The 15880-nt window shown below is 40.1% G+C and overlaps 1 protein-coding gene and 1 pseudogene across 2 annotated transcripts; one reads left to right on the top strand and one right to left on the bottom strand.

The window, feature by feature from the left end:
- Positions 1-1249: 1249 nt before the first annotated feature.
- LOC143886648 (protein STRICTOSIDINE SYNTHASE-LIKE 5-like) lies at positions 1250-9983 on the bottom strand. Of its 2 annotated transcripts, XM_077390694.1 has the most exons (5): positions 9509-9976; positions 7478-7785; positions 6700-6832; positions 5345-5599; positions 3855-4032 (listed from the first exon to the last, which is right to left on the bottom strand). In XM_077390694.1, the coding sequence occupies exons 1-5, from the start codon at positions 9908-9910 to the stop codon at positions 4012-4014; spliced, it is 1119 nt and encodes a 372-aa protein (XP_077246809.1). In that variant the 5' UTR covers positions 9911-9976; the 3' UTR covers positions 3855-4011. The 2 variants fall into 2 exon arrangements, with proteins under 2 accessions (XP_077246810.1, XP_077246809.1); XM_077390695.1 differs by lacking the exons at positions 3855-4032; positions 5345-5599 and adding an exon at positions 1250-1687 and having other exon boundaries at positions 9509-9983.
- A 595-nt stretch (positions 9984-10578) lies between these two features.
- Positions 10579-14322, top strand: LOC143886044 (protein FAR1-RELATED SEQUENCE 5-like; annotated as a pseudogene).
- The last annotated feature ends 1558 nt before the right edge of the window (positions 14323-15880 follow it).

The following is a 15880-nucleotide window of genomic DNA, read 5'->3' as shown; positions in this document are numbered from 1 at the left end:
ATGGGGGGCATTTGTCAATAGCCAAGCACATAAATGACATAATGAATCTACTTGATACCTAATGGCTCAAAGAGACAACCAAGTAGGCAAGTATGGTGTAACTAGAATACAAAATAAACTTTTATTTTTATATGGGTTGGACTGAACCTACGACATTTTTCTTTAAATGATGGAGATTATTAATAAAAAAAAAAAATACTCAACTGAGGTTGGGAGGATAAAGAGAAAATACATTAAGAAATAACAAATAAAATAGCCAAAGTCAAGGAAGCAAGAAATAAAAAATCTCCAACGCCGGGGCGAACTGAGCTAAATGTTGTTGAGATAAAAACGGCATTGAAATGGTACCATTGGATTGAGCTAAAAACCTGGAACCACTTGAGCTATATTCCCAACTCTACGGGTGTGTTTGGTTGCACAAATGCCAGGAAGGTTTAGGGGTTTTGCTTGGCTTATGGGTGCCTCGTTAGCCAAACTTGTTTGGTTGCCAATATAGCATTAAAATCGCTGAAGACTGCTAGTGTTGTCTGCTCGTTAATTATTACACGTCTGCTGATGGGTCACCCTCGTCCCCTCCCTACAGTATGGAGATCCAATATAGGGTCCATGGGATTGACACTTTGGTTCAACCGAAGCTTAGGCTCATTATGTAAAGCACTCCTCTAAACATAGCCAGGACCCACTAAACTTGGCTATTTCGGGAAGACAGTGTTTCCAACTTTCGCCCTCAAGAAGCCCAGCCAAATGGGTCACTGGGCTTATTGAAGAGCAGCGATTTGTCCTCAAGAAGCCTAGCCAAATAATAGGGCCTAAGGTTTAAAGCTCCTAAATAATAGGAGATGGTACCATTGGTCAAATATCGCACTGACCAAGCAATCTTAACCATCTGATATATGATCAATGAAATCAAATTCTAACTTACTGCTGGCCTTTTGATAAATGGATTTTATCATCTATGGTAAAATCCAGCTTTTAGCTTATAAAATCCATACGTAAGTGTGTGCGTACGTGCATAAACACAGCCAAACTGGGACTAAGGTTTAAAGCTCCTAAATAATAGTAGATGGTACCATCGGTCAAATATCACACTGATCAAACCATCTTAACCGTCCGATATTTGATCAATGACATAAAATTCTAACTTACTGCAGGCCATTTGATACATGGATTTTATTGTCTATTGTAAAATCTAGGTTTTAGCTTATAAAATCCTTGTATACAGGTCAAATAGAGCATACTTCTAACAAAGTAACAAAATAAATAGATTTCATTATTGGTTATCATGCAACAAGCATAAGTAATACTGGTACGTGTGCCTTAGATGATCATTCACACGCACAATCCAACCAATTACCTCACCCACATGAAAAAAGTACAACAAAATAAAGATGTCACATAGGCACTCACACGTTCACGCAGATCGTGCCGCGTGTCGAGTTAGGTCGAGCCTGCTAATGTATTCCGCACCTAGCGAGCCGTAGTAAACATGGTTCGCTATTTTCAAACCACTAGTAACCATAGAGAGGGCAGGGTCCGTGTACAGGGCGACCGCTTCCCCTTGTAAGCTAACACACAACACACCTCCATACCTTTGCATGTTTGGAACCCTTACAATTCTCTCTAATATCGCCAAAGCTTTCCTTGCAAAGGGATATTTCATCAACACATACCAAAAATATGTTCTTCCCTATGAAAGACAGAGAAAGATTAGAAATAGGCAGATGGCCCACCATATATCAAACCAATATCATCGGTCCATGAACTAACGAAGATCAAATCACGGACGCAGCACAGATTAGATGTAGAGACCTACTAGTAGCTGATGGGTCCCCCATTTGATCAGCACATATATCGGTCATTGTATGTTTATGCTATTTCTATCTAATGCACATAGCTGATGGTCCCCCATTGACATTCGTCGCTTAATAATCTAAAATTCATAGATAGTAATAAAAAAAAATTAACCCTAGAGTAGGGTATTTTGTTATTTTATTTGAGAAATTATATGGCACCGTAAAAATCTCATTTTATTTAGGGAAATGATTTCAGCACTCCATTGTTTTTATATGATGCACGCAGCATCTTGTCGTTTAGCATTTAAAGGTATCATAAGAGCTTTTTGGAACTATAAAATCCTTCTGACAGCCCTTTAAAGGCTAGACGATAAGATGATTCGCGCATCTTATCAAAACATTGCAGTTTCAATATCATTTCCCTTTATTTAATGTAAGATTCATCCCCCACTTACCTAGGGCTCTTTCTTGTTTTCGTATGTAACTTATGCTCTTTTTTTCAAACAAAATGGGTTCCAGTTTTGTTATCGAAGTCCCATAAAAGAAAAAAAAAAACTATATAAGAAATGGGAAATGATATCAGCACTGCAAGATTTTAGTAGATATGCGAAAGCAGGGGTGGAGCCAGGAATTTACACTGGGGGTGGTGGGGGTGGTGCAAGGCCACTAAAGTAGTTAAGCACGCATGTAAATCCATGCACCATAAAAGAGATTTTACTGGATACGTAGTTCCTCCCTCTCTACGTATCCAGTAACTCAAACACACAACATATGAGAACTCATATTCCAAGTAAAGTTTTTTTCCGACAAAATCGAATCCATGGATACTTTAATCCACGATTGCTGGAAATCAGGAGACTCTTGAATAAAAAATAAGAACATTCAGAATAACTCAAACGGCAGACCCTTTTGAATACAAAAATAACACACTCACAGTAACTCAAACGGCACGCTCCATGTCTCTTTCCTTCTAGAGCCCAACACATCCCTGTGTATGGCCTTCACTTCTATCACAGCTCTATATATACATATGTTCCCATATCCATTTCCATTGCACTCCAAACACCACCCAAAAACATCCTCTCCATGGATTTCTCAAAGCTCTTCTCCTCTCTCTTCCTTCTTCGAGCTCTCCTAGCTTTTTCCAAAACCCAAGCAGCCCCACCACCCTCCAATCTCTTCAGAGAATACATCGGAGCGGAATTCAATAACGTCAAATTCTCCGACGTCCCAATAAACCCAGGAGCGGATATTTGCTTGGCTTATGGGTGCCTCGTTAGCCAAACTTGTTTGGTTGCCAATATAGCATTGAAATCGCTGAAGACTGCCAGTGTTGTCTGCTCGTTAATTATTACACGTCTGCTGATGGGTCACCCTCGTCCCCTCCCTACAGTATGGAGATCCAATATAGGGTCCATGGGATTGACACTTTGGTTCAACCAAAGCTTAGGCTCATTATGTAAAGCACTCCTCTAAACATAGCCAGGACCCACTAAACTTGGCTATTTTGGGAAGACAGTGTTTCCAACTTTCGCCCTCAAGAAGCCCAGCCAAATGGGTCTCTGGGCTTATGAAGAGCAGCGTTTTGTCCTCAAGAAGCCGAGCCAAATAATAAGGCCTAAGGTTTAAAGCTCCTAAATAATAGGAGATGGTACCATTGGTCAAATATCGCACTGACCAAGCAATCTTAACCATCTGATATATGATCAATGAAATCAAATTCTAACTTACTGCTGGCCTTTTGATAAATGGATTTTATCATCTATGGTAAAATCCAGCTTTTAGCTTATAAAATCCATACGTAAGTGTGCGTACGTGCATAAACACAGCCAAACTGGGACTAAGGTTTAAAGCTCCTAAATAATAGTAGACGGTACCATCGGTCAAATATCACACTGATCAAACCATCTTAACCGTCCGATATTTGATCAATGACAAAAAATTCTAACTTACTGCAGGCCATTTGATACATGGATTTTATTGTCTATTGTAAAATCTAGGTTTTAGCTTATAAAATCCTTGTATACAGGTCAAAGAGAGCCACTTCTAACAAAGTAACAAAACAAATAGATTTTCATTATTGGTTCTCATTCAACAAGCATAAGTAATACTGGTACGTGTGCCTTAGATGATCATTCACACGCACAATCCAACCAATTACCTCACCCACATGAAAAAAGTACAACAAAATAAAGATGTCACATAGGCACTCACACGTTCACGCAGATCGTGCCGCGTGATGGGGTCCGGACTCAGCACTGATGGAATCCGGACTCAGCACTGATGGGTCCGAACTCAGCATCCAATTGGCTGCTGGCCCTCACAAGGACCGTTGGAAGGCCAACACCTGTCCCTACTAGGTATGACACCTGGACCAATCAGGGACTTCCACTTGCCCTCCTTAGGTATGAGACCTGGTCCATACAGAGGCCACCACCTGTCTTGGACAGGTGGCTCAGAACTACCACCTGTCCTAGACAGGTGGCTCAGAATCACTATAAATAGCCTTCACTTGTACTAAGGTGAGGGTCCTGAAATCTGAGAATCAAAACTCTAAGCTTTTGCTCTGACATTGCTCTGCACTCCTGCTCATACTGACTTGAGTGTCGAAGCGCCCGTCCGGAGTACCACTCCGGGTTGGTCCTCTGACCCTTTTTCTTTCTTGTCTGTACCCTTGTGCAGCGCAGGACTCCACCAGCCCTTCAGTCGTGACTTGTTAGCTCGGACCATCCAGCCCTACCATAACCTGTTACCAATTTTAGACCTAACAGATTTGGCGCCATCCGTGGGACGGCCGCAACAAAAAGCTGTTCGACATCTTATCTCAAGAAACAATGGTAGGACAGACCGGCAAGCGAGGACCTCCGACTTCTCGGGCTACCCGGGCTACGGCCCCCCGCGAAGGACGAAGTGAGCGACTGGCCTCGCAGGTAGAGGTCGGGGCGGCCGTGGAGCGGACTTCGCCTCGCTCGGACCGCTCAGACCCTACCCCGACCCCAAGGGAGATGCGGGCCCTTACTCAGCACTGATGGAATCCGGACTCAGCACTGATGGGTCCGAACTCAGCATCCAATTGGCTGCTGGCACGTGGCCCTCACAAGGACCGTTGGAAGGCCAACACCTGTCCCTACTAGGTATGACACCTGGACCAATCAGGGACTTCCACCTGCCCTCCTTAGGTATGAGACCTGGTCCATACAGAGGCCACCACCTGTCTTGGACAGGTGGCTCAGAACTACCACCTGTCCTAGACAGGTGGCTCAGAATCACTATAAATAGCCTTCACTTGTACTAAGGTGAGGGTCCTGGAATCTGAGAATCAAAACTCTAAGCTTTTGCTCTGACATTGCTCTGCACTCCTGCTCATACTGACTTGAGTGTCGAAGCGCCCGTCCGGAGTACCACTCCGGGTTGGTCCTCTGACCCTTTTTCTTTCTTGTCTGTACCCTTGTGCAGCGCAGGACTCCACCAGCCCTTCAGTCGTGACTTGTTAGCTCGGACCATCCAGCCCTACCATAACCTGTTACCAATTTTAGACCTAACACCGCGTGTCGAGTTAGGTCGAGCCTGCTAATGTATTCCGCACCTAGCGAGCCGTAGTAAACATGGTTCGCTATTTTCAAACCACTAGTAACCATAGAGAGGGCAGGGTCCGTGTACAGGGCGACCGCTTCCCCTTGTAAGCTAACACACAACAGACCTCCATACTTTTGCATGTTTGGAACCCTTACAATTCTCTCTAACATCGCCAAAGCTTTCCTTGCAAAGGGATATTTCATCAACACATACCAAAAATATGTTCTTCCCTATGAAAGACAGAGAAAGATTAGAAATAGGCAGATGGCCCACCATATATCAAATCAATATCATCGGTCCATGATCTAACGAAGATCAAATCACGGACGCAGCACAGATAGTAGCTGATGGGTCCCCCATTTGATCAGCACATATATCGGTCATAGTATGTATATGCTATTTTTATCTAACACACATAGATGATGGGTCCCCCATCTCACTGAAAATTCATAGATAGTAATAAAAAAAATTAACCCTAGAGTAGGGAATTTTTGTTATTTTATTTGAGAAATTATATGGCACTGTAAAAAATCTAATTTTATTTAGGGAAAATATTTCAGCACTCCATTGTTTTGATAAGATGCACGAAGCATCTTGTCGTTTAGTATTTAAAGGGATCATAAGAGCTTTTGGGAACTATAAAATCCTTCTAACAGCCCTTTAAAGGCTAGACGATAAGAAGATTCGCCCATCTTATCAAAACATTGCAGTTTCGATATCATTTCCCTTTATTTAATATAAGATTCATCCCCCACTTACCTAAGGCTCTTTCTTGTTTTCGTACGTAACTTATGCTCTTTTTTTCAAACAAAATGGGTTCCAGTTTTGTTATCGAAGTCCCATAAAAGAAAAAAAAAAAAAAAAAAAAACTACATAAGAAATGGGAAATGATATCAACACTGCAAGATTTTAGTAGATATGCGAAAGCAGGGGTGGAGCCAGGAATTTACACTGGGGGGTGGTGGGGGTGGTGCAAGGCCACTAAAGTAGTTAAGCATGCATGTAAATCCATGCACCATAAAAGAGATTTTGCAAGTCATTGGGGGGCCATGGCCCCGCTCATGCAATATGTGCCTCTCCCCCTGTGCGAAAGCATCTTGTCGTTTAGTATTTAAAGGGCTGTCAAAAGGAAATTACAGTTCTCAAAAAGCTCTTACAAGCTCTTTAAATAGTAAACTACAAGATGCTCTCATGAATCTACTAAAATATTGCAGTGCTAATATCATTTCCCTAGGAAATTTGCACACAAGAGCTTCTTCTTTTTTTTGTTATTGCTTCTAATGAAATTAAGAAAAAATAAAGGGAAAAGGAAGGAGGGGGATTGAATTACCGTTGCTAGCGCAATCCAAAAGTGATCCTCCCCATCATATCTAATATTATCCGGAAATCCAGGTAAGTTGTCGATGAAGTTATCGATGGATCCTTTCTTCTCACCTTGTATGTGATATTTTCTGCACCTCCTCCTACAATTAAGAAAAAAAATATATAGTTGAAACTATATTTCGATATTAACCTCGGTCGATAGCGGCAGCTTAACAAAAAACAAATTGAGACAATAAAATGTCATGGGCATTTTAATTAAAATTTTATCATTTTAATTACTCATTGGATAGAAAGATTTGGAAGGGGGGTGATATTTTCTGCCTCTTTTTTGTTCAACTCTTCCTAAGAATGGGATCATTTTAGGCTCTGTTTCTTTCGACGTAAAATTTGTTCTATGTTGTAGAAATGAACATGAAACAAATTACGTCCAACTTTACGTCGAAAGAAACGGAGCCTGAAAATACATTCAGTTCTACAAAAAGGAATGTAAAATAATACGTCCAACTTTGATTGCTCGTTAAATAATAAAAGACAAGGTGGTGAGTTTGCCCCATTCTCCCCGCAGGGACAGAGAACCCGTCACTGTCTAGGCTGTGCTACCGGAGGCTCTCGTGAAATCAGAATAGGAAAGCACTCATCTTGGGGTGGGAATTTTTTATTAACTTAACAAATGCATAGGCCGCACCATGCATATATCATATATCTCGATAGACTGATAGAAACATGGAAATATAGATTTGCACCTGGGACAATATCAGTAATCTTAATACTGTGTAGAAACTTACACTACGGTTTCGCAGAAGACGATGAAGTCATGTTGTGGCGAAAGCGCAACCCCATTGGCAAAGTAGAGGTCACGTGCGAGCACTCGTGTTTGATTCATGGATGGATCAAAACTCATCAAACGCCCATTAGGATGTCCTTCCAAAATGTCTAACATATACTCATGCAGCTTGTATTTGTCAGACGCGTCTGTAAAGTAAATCACTCCGTCGCCGGCCACATCAACGCCGTCCGTCAGCAGGAATTTGACTCCCTCCGCCTCCTTCGTCAACACCTCCACCGCTCCCTCTTTAGTAATTCTCAACAGCCCCTGCGCACACACCCATAGTTAGCAAAACTCCGTTTTAAACCACGTACGTGATTGATTGGTCACTTGTTTTGAACTAATACGTATTAAGGGATTTGCTAGCATCCATTGCAGAAGGGATAACTCGAAATTATAAGAAAAATAGGGTTTCATAAACAGCCATTACCATAGAGCATACCACTTCTTGGATAAAGTTATCCTAAAATTAATTTGTCTGCTGTTCACCGACTTTGTTCTGCTAATACTTTATTTAACAACTAAAGTGGTTGTTGATAATGAGTCTCAAGGATAAAATGAATCCAGGATTGGTAAGTAATGCCAGGGACAGGCACTTTTGAGGTACAAACACTATCAGTGGACCGTGGTAGGAGAAATTATATGACGAAAGGCCTTATAAAGGCTTAAAGGTTGTACGTTAGAAGTAACATTCTTGATATTTGATCCAACGGGTTGGATCAAATATCAAGGTTGGCAACCCTACCGTATAGTTGTACAGCCTCACACAATATAAAAACTAGAATAGATATTATCCCTTAAAATCAGGAGTTGAGATATTATCCTAACTACCATAAAAATAGACTGAATATAGATGATTCAAACATAGGATGTCTTTGTCCTTCCAACCATGGTTTAAAATTTCGGTTTCGGTACCGGTTTCAGACCCTGAAATTTTGAGATTTCGACCGAAATTTCGAGCGAAATCCATTCAATATTAAATTTCGGCCGAAATTACCAAAATTTCGGATTTCAGTCGAAATTTAAAACCGTGCTTCCAACCAGTGTTTGAAAATGCATGTTCGGGTCAAAACACGAACGAATGCAAATCCTAGTCAATTCGTACTCAAATGACAGCAAAGTAAACCTGAAAAAGATGGAAGAAACCTACTTGAAACCTACTAAACAAAAACTTACCTACAAGAATCCCCCAAGATTTTTTATAAATTACCAAGGTTAAGTTTTTGTGCCTTAAATAGCTTTTAATCTGTTCTTTTACCCATTTTACCCTCGCCCGTAGTTGTCGATAATGAAGATTATCTACAACTAAAATCTCTCACTTCGTTTGAAAATCTCTCTCTCAAATAAAGTTTGGATTTCATACAGTGTACATGCCCATATAGTCTGTCCACTATTTTTCAAAAAATTATACCCCGGCCACACCATATAGGATGATCCAAACCGTCCATTCGATGGATCACAATGTAAATAGGCTATGGCCCCAAATCATTTCCAGATTTGGGGATTCTTTTGATCTAGGGGGTTTCTATGCAGTGGAGGAATAGGAGATTTTATACGGTGGAGGACCGTGCGTGCACGTGCAACAAAAAAATATGGTGGGGTCCACATTGTTTGGGTGATCCAGACCATTCCTTTGTTGACGTAGAGAGTGGTTGCCAAGAAAATCTTCTCCACAGGATAATCTTAACCCTCCAATCCACGGAGGTTTTTAATACTGTGCCGTCCATTTTAAACCACCACAAATCGGATGGTTAGGATCACCCTATAAAGAAGATTTTATAGGCACCCCTATGTAAGTCATGGCCCAAAAAATGAATGGTTTGGATAACCCAATTAATGTGGGCCCCACTGTGTTTTTGGGCTGTACTTGCATGCACGGCCGTAAAATTAGTCGAAAAATACACCCCCTAAAACCCCAAATTACCCTCGCCATTTACACACGCATAATGGTAAAATCAGAGAAAACTGATGGAACTTTTGGTCAATTTACCTTGTACGCATTGGCAACGAAGAGCTGCTTATCGGGCCCAAAAGCAAGCCCGAGTGGGCGTCCGCCCACATGGACCCAGTTCTCAACCTTCGAGGACTCGGCCGAGTCACTCACTGTGACCCGTTTTATCCACCCATCCCCACACCCAGTGTAGAGAACGTGGGCCTCAGCATCATAAGCGAGATCTTCGGGCCCAGGCAGAAGCCCATCTCCGACCCGCTCGATGGATCGAAGAACACGGTCGTTGCGTGCGGGTACGGTTAGAGAAGCCCGTGAGCTGGTATTGGGAATCGGTACCGGGTCGAACTCTTCAGCCCGGAAGAGAAGTAGAGCGATGGTTATCGGACCCACCAACAGTAGAAGGAGTCCGGCCCATTTGCTGGTTATTTTCTCGGAAGCCATGGTTGGGGCTAGTTTGTTTTTGTGGGTCTGTGTGGTGGGAATGAGGGTCTCTGGTGGATTTTAATGAGATGGTGTTGTGGGGGTCTTTCAAGGATTGAGGACCACGAGGAGATAGCGATGGCCCCATAAAGTAAATAGAAAGTCCTAAATAACTTTCCCATCTTAAATTGATGCCTATTTTCTCTCCACCATTTTTTTCTCACAATCATACCTCTGACCTATCACCTCTTATTTTCTCTTTCCTCCCTCTCTACGTAACTTCATGCTCTCTTTTTTTTGTCTGTTCTTCTTCTCTCTCTCCATCTGTCCCCCTCTTTCTATTAATTCTCTCATCTCTCTCTCTCTGATTTCTTCTCTCTCTCTCTTTCTCTCTGGTCACATCATCTATTGATTCTGTTGTCTCTCTTCATTGTTACTTCTTGTTCTCTTTAGTTTTTTTTACCTTTTCTTTTCTCTATGCTGATAAGTTTTGTTAAATAAAATAGGTCTAAGCTAAGAAAGAAAACAAACAAATACTTTATGGTGACCATTGATGATCTTATGGAGGTGAAAGATCAAGCGGATAATATTGAAAAGGTGCACAATTTTGCTTTCCCTTCTTGTAAGCTTAATTATGTAATTATGGAACATATTTTTTTTTATATGTTTTATAGTCTCCTACTACATCAATGGATTTTGGGATTAATAGAGATAGCGATAGAGACGATATGGGTTATTATGAAGATGAAGAAAATCATATGATCAAGAAAACCATAACTGAGAAGACAATCGAAGAAAATTATTCCAAAAATAATTCTCAAGGCAAGATAGATCGATTACCACACATGGGTATGGTCTTTGAATCTATGAAAGCAGCTTATGATTTTCATAATGGTTATGCAAGGAGTGTGGGCTTTTGGGATTAAAATAAAATCATCATATAAGGTTCCAGGGACGAATGATATTTATCATTGTAAATTTGCATGTGATAGAGAGGGTAAAAATAAAAAGAAACAGTGAAAACAAGTTAAATCCAAGACCTAACATGAAGGCAAATTGCAAAAAGCAGTGATGAGGATCAAAATAAATGACTCTAAGAAGTGGGTTGTCACTGAATTTCATGACGAACATACTCATTTAGTCAGTCCATCAAAATCTCGCTTCTATAGATCACATAGATTATTATTGCCTAGTGTGAAACGCAGATTGACCCTTTTAAGTGCTTCGGGGGTAAGTCCTAGTAGAGCAATTGAAGTGATTGCTAAGGAAAAAGGAAGAATTGCAAATGTGGGGTTCACTGAGAAAGATGCTAGAAATTTTATTAATGAGACAAGACAGATGTCTCTGGCCAGGGGAGATGGCACATGAAAGAGAAGGGGGACAATTGCCCCCATTAATTTTTTGGGAAAAAAAGAGAGAGGAAGTCTAGCGTTTCGGGACTCTATTGGCCAATAGGGAAGGGGGACAATATGAAGCTATTTGGGACTCTATTGGCCATAATGTGCCTTGCTGGCTTTCCCTTCTAAAACTACAATTAATACATCGGCAAAAAAATCGCCCATCTCCTCTTGACGCTAAAGCATTGATTTTGAAATAAATCATTCTCTTAAATACCATCAATAGAATCCTAAATAGTCGGCATTTTCCTCACAATCCAAACCATTGATTTGTTGCACCCTTGCCCATAAAATCATCTCCATTGGATGATCCTAACTCTTCAATCTATAGATATTTCTAAATGTAATTTATCTACATATTAGAGGGTTAGGGTCATCCTGTGGAGATGATTTTTTCACCTGTGACTCCTAAATAAAAGTGTACTAATAGGACACACGCAGAATCTAATATTTGCACTCCATTTAATTGAAAGGTCTCAGATCCCTTGAGATACATCTTTCAGAGAGGGAGATTATATGATGGCCGGTCAGGTATGAGGGTGCAGCCCAGGCCCACATTATTTGGGTGATCCAAACCGTTTATTTGTTGGGCCCTAATGTATATAAGATGTGCCCCAAAATATCTTCTCCATTGGATGATCCTAACCCTCCAATTTTTGGAGGTTTAAAATTGACGGTACAATATAGAAATCTGCACATATCAGAGGGTGAGCGTTCGGATGAACAGTATGGAGAAAAGTTTTTGGGATACACTATCTACATCTACGTAAAGCCCAAAAATTAATGGTTTGGATCAGCCAAACGATGCGGGGCGGCCACCATATATAATCTCGTTAGAGAGAGTGGTTTTTTTGTTGACTCAAATAAACCCCAACAAGTTGACACGTGATAACATAGAAGTCTCAAGTAACTACATTTACTCCGTCAATGCCTGTCAAGAATAACGCTATAACAAGAAAGGCGCATTAAAGAATGGAGCAAGGCCGACTATTTTGACCGATTTTTTTGCCGATGTATTAATCGTAGTTAGAGAACGGCAAACCGGAAAAGCGTATTATGGCCAATGGAATCCCGATTACAAAATGAGTTTAAAATTTTAATTTTACCAGTTTTATATCCCTTCCTTCTAAAAAAATATCTTTTTCTCTTCCCAAGTGAGGGTTTTTCCCTTCCTTCTAAAAAAATATGCCCCCCTTTGAGGGATATAAAAGGGATATAACAATGAACATTTGAGGGTTTTTTTTGGAAACTATAATAGTGCTTTCATTTGTTTGGAGAAAAAAATTACTATAATTTTTGCCCCCCTTGTGCAAAATTTCTGGCATCACCCCTGTCTCTAGCACAAGGTGATGCACAAGCTATTTATCAGTTGTTAAAAAATGCATCCAAGAAGAATCCTGCTTTCTATTATGCAATGGATGTTGATAATGAAGGACATTTGAGAAATATTTTTTGGGTTGACACCAAGTCTAGGGCTTCCTATAAATACTTCGGTGATGTAGTTACCTTTGATATTACATACTTGACAAATAAGTATGATATGCCATTTGCTCCATTTGTAGGAGTTAGCCATCACGGGCAATCTATTTTGTTAGGTTGCGGTATAGAGAGTTTTATTTGGCTGTTTAACACATGGGTAGCAGTAATGTCAGAACGACCACGAATCTCAATAATTACCGACCAAAGTAAATCCATACAAGCAGTAATTGCAAAGGTGTTTCCAACGGTCCGTCATCGTCTTTGCTTATGGCATATCATGCAAAAAGTACCACAGAAGTTGGGCTCTCTACAAAAAAATGCTATGTTTATGGAAACTTTTAATAAATGCATTTATGATTGTTTGAGAGTTGAAGAGTTCGAAAGGGAATGGGATAAAATGATCAAAGATTATAATCTTACAGATAACGAGTGGCTTAAAACATTGTACGGAATTCGCGATAGGTGGGTGCCTGTGTTCTTAAAGGATACTTTCTTTGCAGGGATGTCTAGTTCTCAAAGAAGTGAGAGCATAAATCATTTTTTTGATGGATATGTACATTCAAAGACTAGTTTGAAAGAGTTTGTTGAGCAATATGAGTTAGCCCTACAAAGTCGGTATGAAAAAGAGGCCCAGGCAGATTTTGATTCATTTCATTAAAATCCCACATTGAAGACTGTGTCGATTTTTGAAAGAGAGGCTGCTAACATTTACACTAGGGGAATATTCAAAAAATTCCAAGAGGAGATTTCTGCTCTCACCAATTGTCCTGCAAAGTTTGTCAAGGAAGATGGTGAAATACCAACTTATGTTGTGAAAGAACGGAAACGAAATCACAGAGGAGAGATAGAATGTAAGGAGTATGAAGTGTTGTTTAATGCCTCTAAAGTAACAATTTCTTGCATTTGTCGTTTATTTGAATTCCAAGGTATTTTATGTAGGCATTCAATACGTGTACTTGTAAATTCCAACTCATTACATATTACATGATGGAGAAAGGATGCAAAGCGCACACATATATTTGATCAAGGTGGTGATCCAGTTCAACAAGATAATTGTATGGAGCGTTTTGATGATCTATGTCAACGGTCTATTGCTTTTGCAGAAGAGGGGGCACTATCCGCAGAGAAGTATAAAGTTGCGTTACATATATTTGAGGAAGGGTTAGATAAACTTTGTCTTGCAAATGAATCTCTCGATGTAGTCGAGAAATCTAATAAAAAGAGAAAGCATAGGAGTACTGATGGCATACACACTAGCACGAAGACTATTAGTAGACATGGGAGCACACCAAAACTACTTGCAAGGAGGTAGTGTATGGTTTTAAGTTAGATAGAGATTTTTTCTTAACTGTGTTGTATATTTTAAGTAATTGAACTAATTAATTTCTATGCTAATAATTCATTTTTTATATCTTTTGCAGAAACAATCTGTCCCAACTAATCCAACAAGCATTGGCAATCAATGTAGCACACAAGAGCCCTTTCAAGGATAAATGTGGAACACAAGATAGCTTTTCAAATTTAAATTTGATGGTAATAATATTAGTCGCATGCTGATCTTTGAAGTATCTTCTTATAGTTGTTTTAGTTTGATGTGCAGGACTCAAGCTTCTTTGTTCAATGGTGCACCAAGTTAAAATAAACCGTACGGCCCACACCATAGGATGATCCATACTGTCCATTTGATTTGCCACATCATAAATATTAAATAGGTTGTGTCCCAAAAAATCATTTCTCCAGGACGACTCTAGCCCTCCAATCTAAAGAGGAACTGAATATTATGAAAACCTTATAGATCGAGGGTTGTGATCATCCTATGCAAATGATTTTGGGGGCACCGGCACAACCTATTTACTTTGCGTCCCATCAAATGGACTGTTTGGATCGTCCTATGGTGTGAACTGTACACTTCATTTTGAAAAATATGGGTGGGGCCTACAATTGGGCCTTAATGTTATTGTACGACCCACACGACAGGATGATCCAAACCATCTATTTGATGGCCCACAATGTAAATAGGTTGTGCCTCAAAAATCATTACCATGGGATGATCGCAACCCTCCAATCTATAGAGGTAACCATAATATGCAGTTTCTCTTTAGATCGGAGGGCTAGTATCATCCTATGGAAATGAGATTTTGGGGCACAACCTACTTACGTTGTGACCCATCAAATGGATGGTTTGGATCATCCTGTGGTGTAGGCCATACGGTTCATTTTGAAAAATATGGGTGGGGCTACCTTGTTCAGATATTCCCAACAAATTAATTGTTAGGCCCACAAACGGGGAGAGAGACCGGTTTGGAAGTGTTGTACCGGCTGTAGAGTGGGGGAATATCACTGACCAAAAGTGTTGAACCGGCTCTAGAGTTAAAGAGAGAGAGAGGGAGGAGTGAATATCACTAGGGGTGTAAATGGATATTCGGAAATTCGATTACCGTCCGCATCCGAATCCGTTTAAAGCGAATATTATCCGAATCCGTTTCAAGCGGATATTATCCGAATCCGTTTATGAGATATCCGGCTCTTAGCGGATGCGAATCTGGTAAATGGTATATCCGATCCGTTTAACATCCGAATCCGAGAAGTAAATCCTTTTTATTTATTATTAATAGTATCATTAATATTTATTTTTAGTAATGACACACTATCTTTTGTTTCTATAAGAAAAGTGAATATTCTTTTTAGAAAAAAAATATAAAAACAAAAATAGCCCAAACCCATTCCATCAAAATAGCCCAAACTCATTCCATCATATACCAAAAAAAAAAGGAAAAACCCAAAGACCACTACCAACACTATCATCCATCCCCATCGCCTCCCTCTCTCTCTGCCTTTGTTTTAAAAGGAAGAAGATGATCTCATATATTTTAGGGTTTGAGAGTTAATTTTGTGAAGAGAATGTAGAGGTCTAGTTTTAAGGTTTGAAAAATTCATTCGAGTAAGTAGGAGAAAAAAGATAAAGTGCTGCAATAAAATGTTCGAATTTATCAGATAAACGGATATGGATAATATCCGAATTCGAACAATATCCGACGAATACGAATTCGGTAATAGATATTAAATATCCGTCGAATCCGAATCCGAATCCGAATTCGGATAGTGTATACTGTAA

Source organism: Tasmannia lanceolata, unplaced genomic scaffold (assembly GCF_043159265.1).
Source record: "Tasmannia lanceolata isolate RefF3 unplaced genomic scaffold, GAP_Taslan_0.1 ptg000011l, whole genome shotgun sequence".
Lineage (NCBI taxonomy): Eukaryota > Viridiplantae > Streptophyta > Magnoliopsida > Canellales > Winteraceae > Tasmannia > Tasmannia lanceolata.
This window is presented reverse-complemented; position numbering and strand designations above follow the sequence as displayed.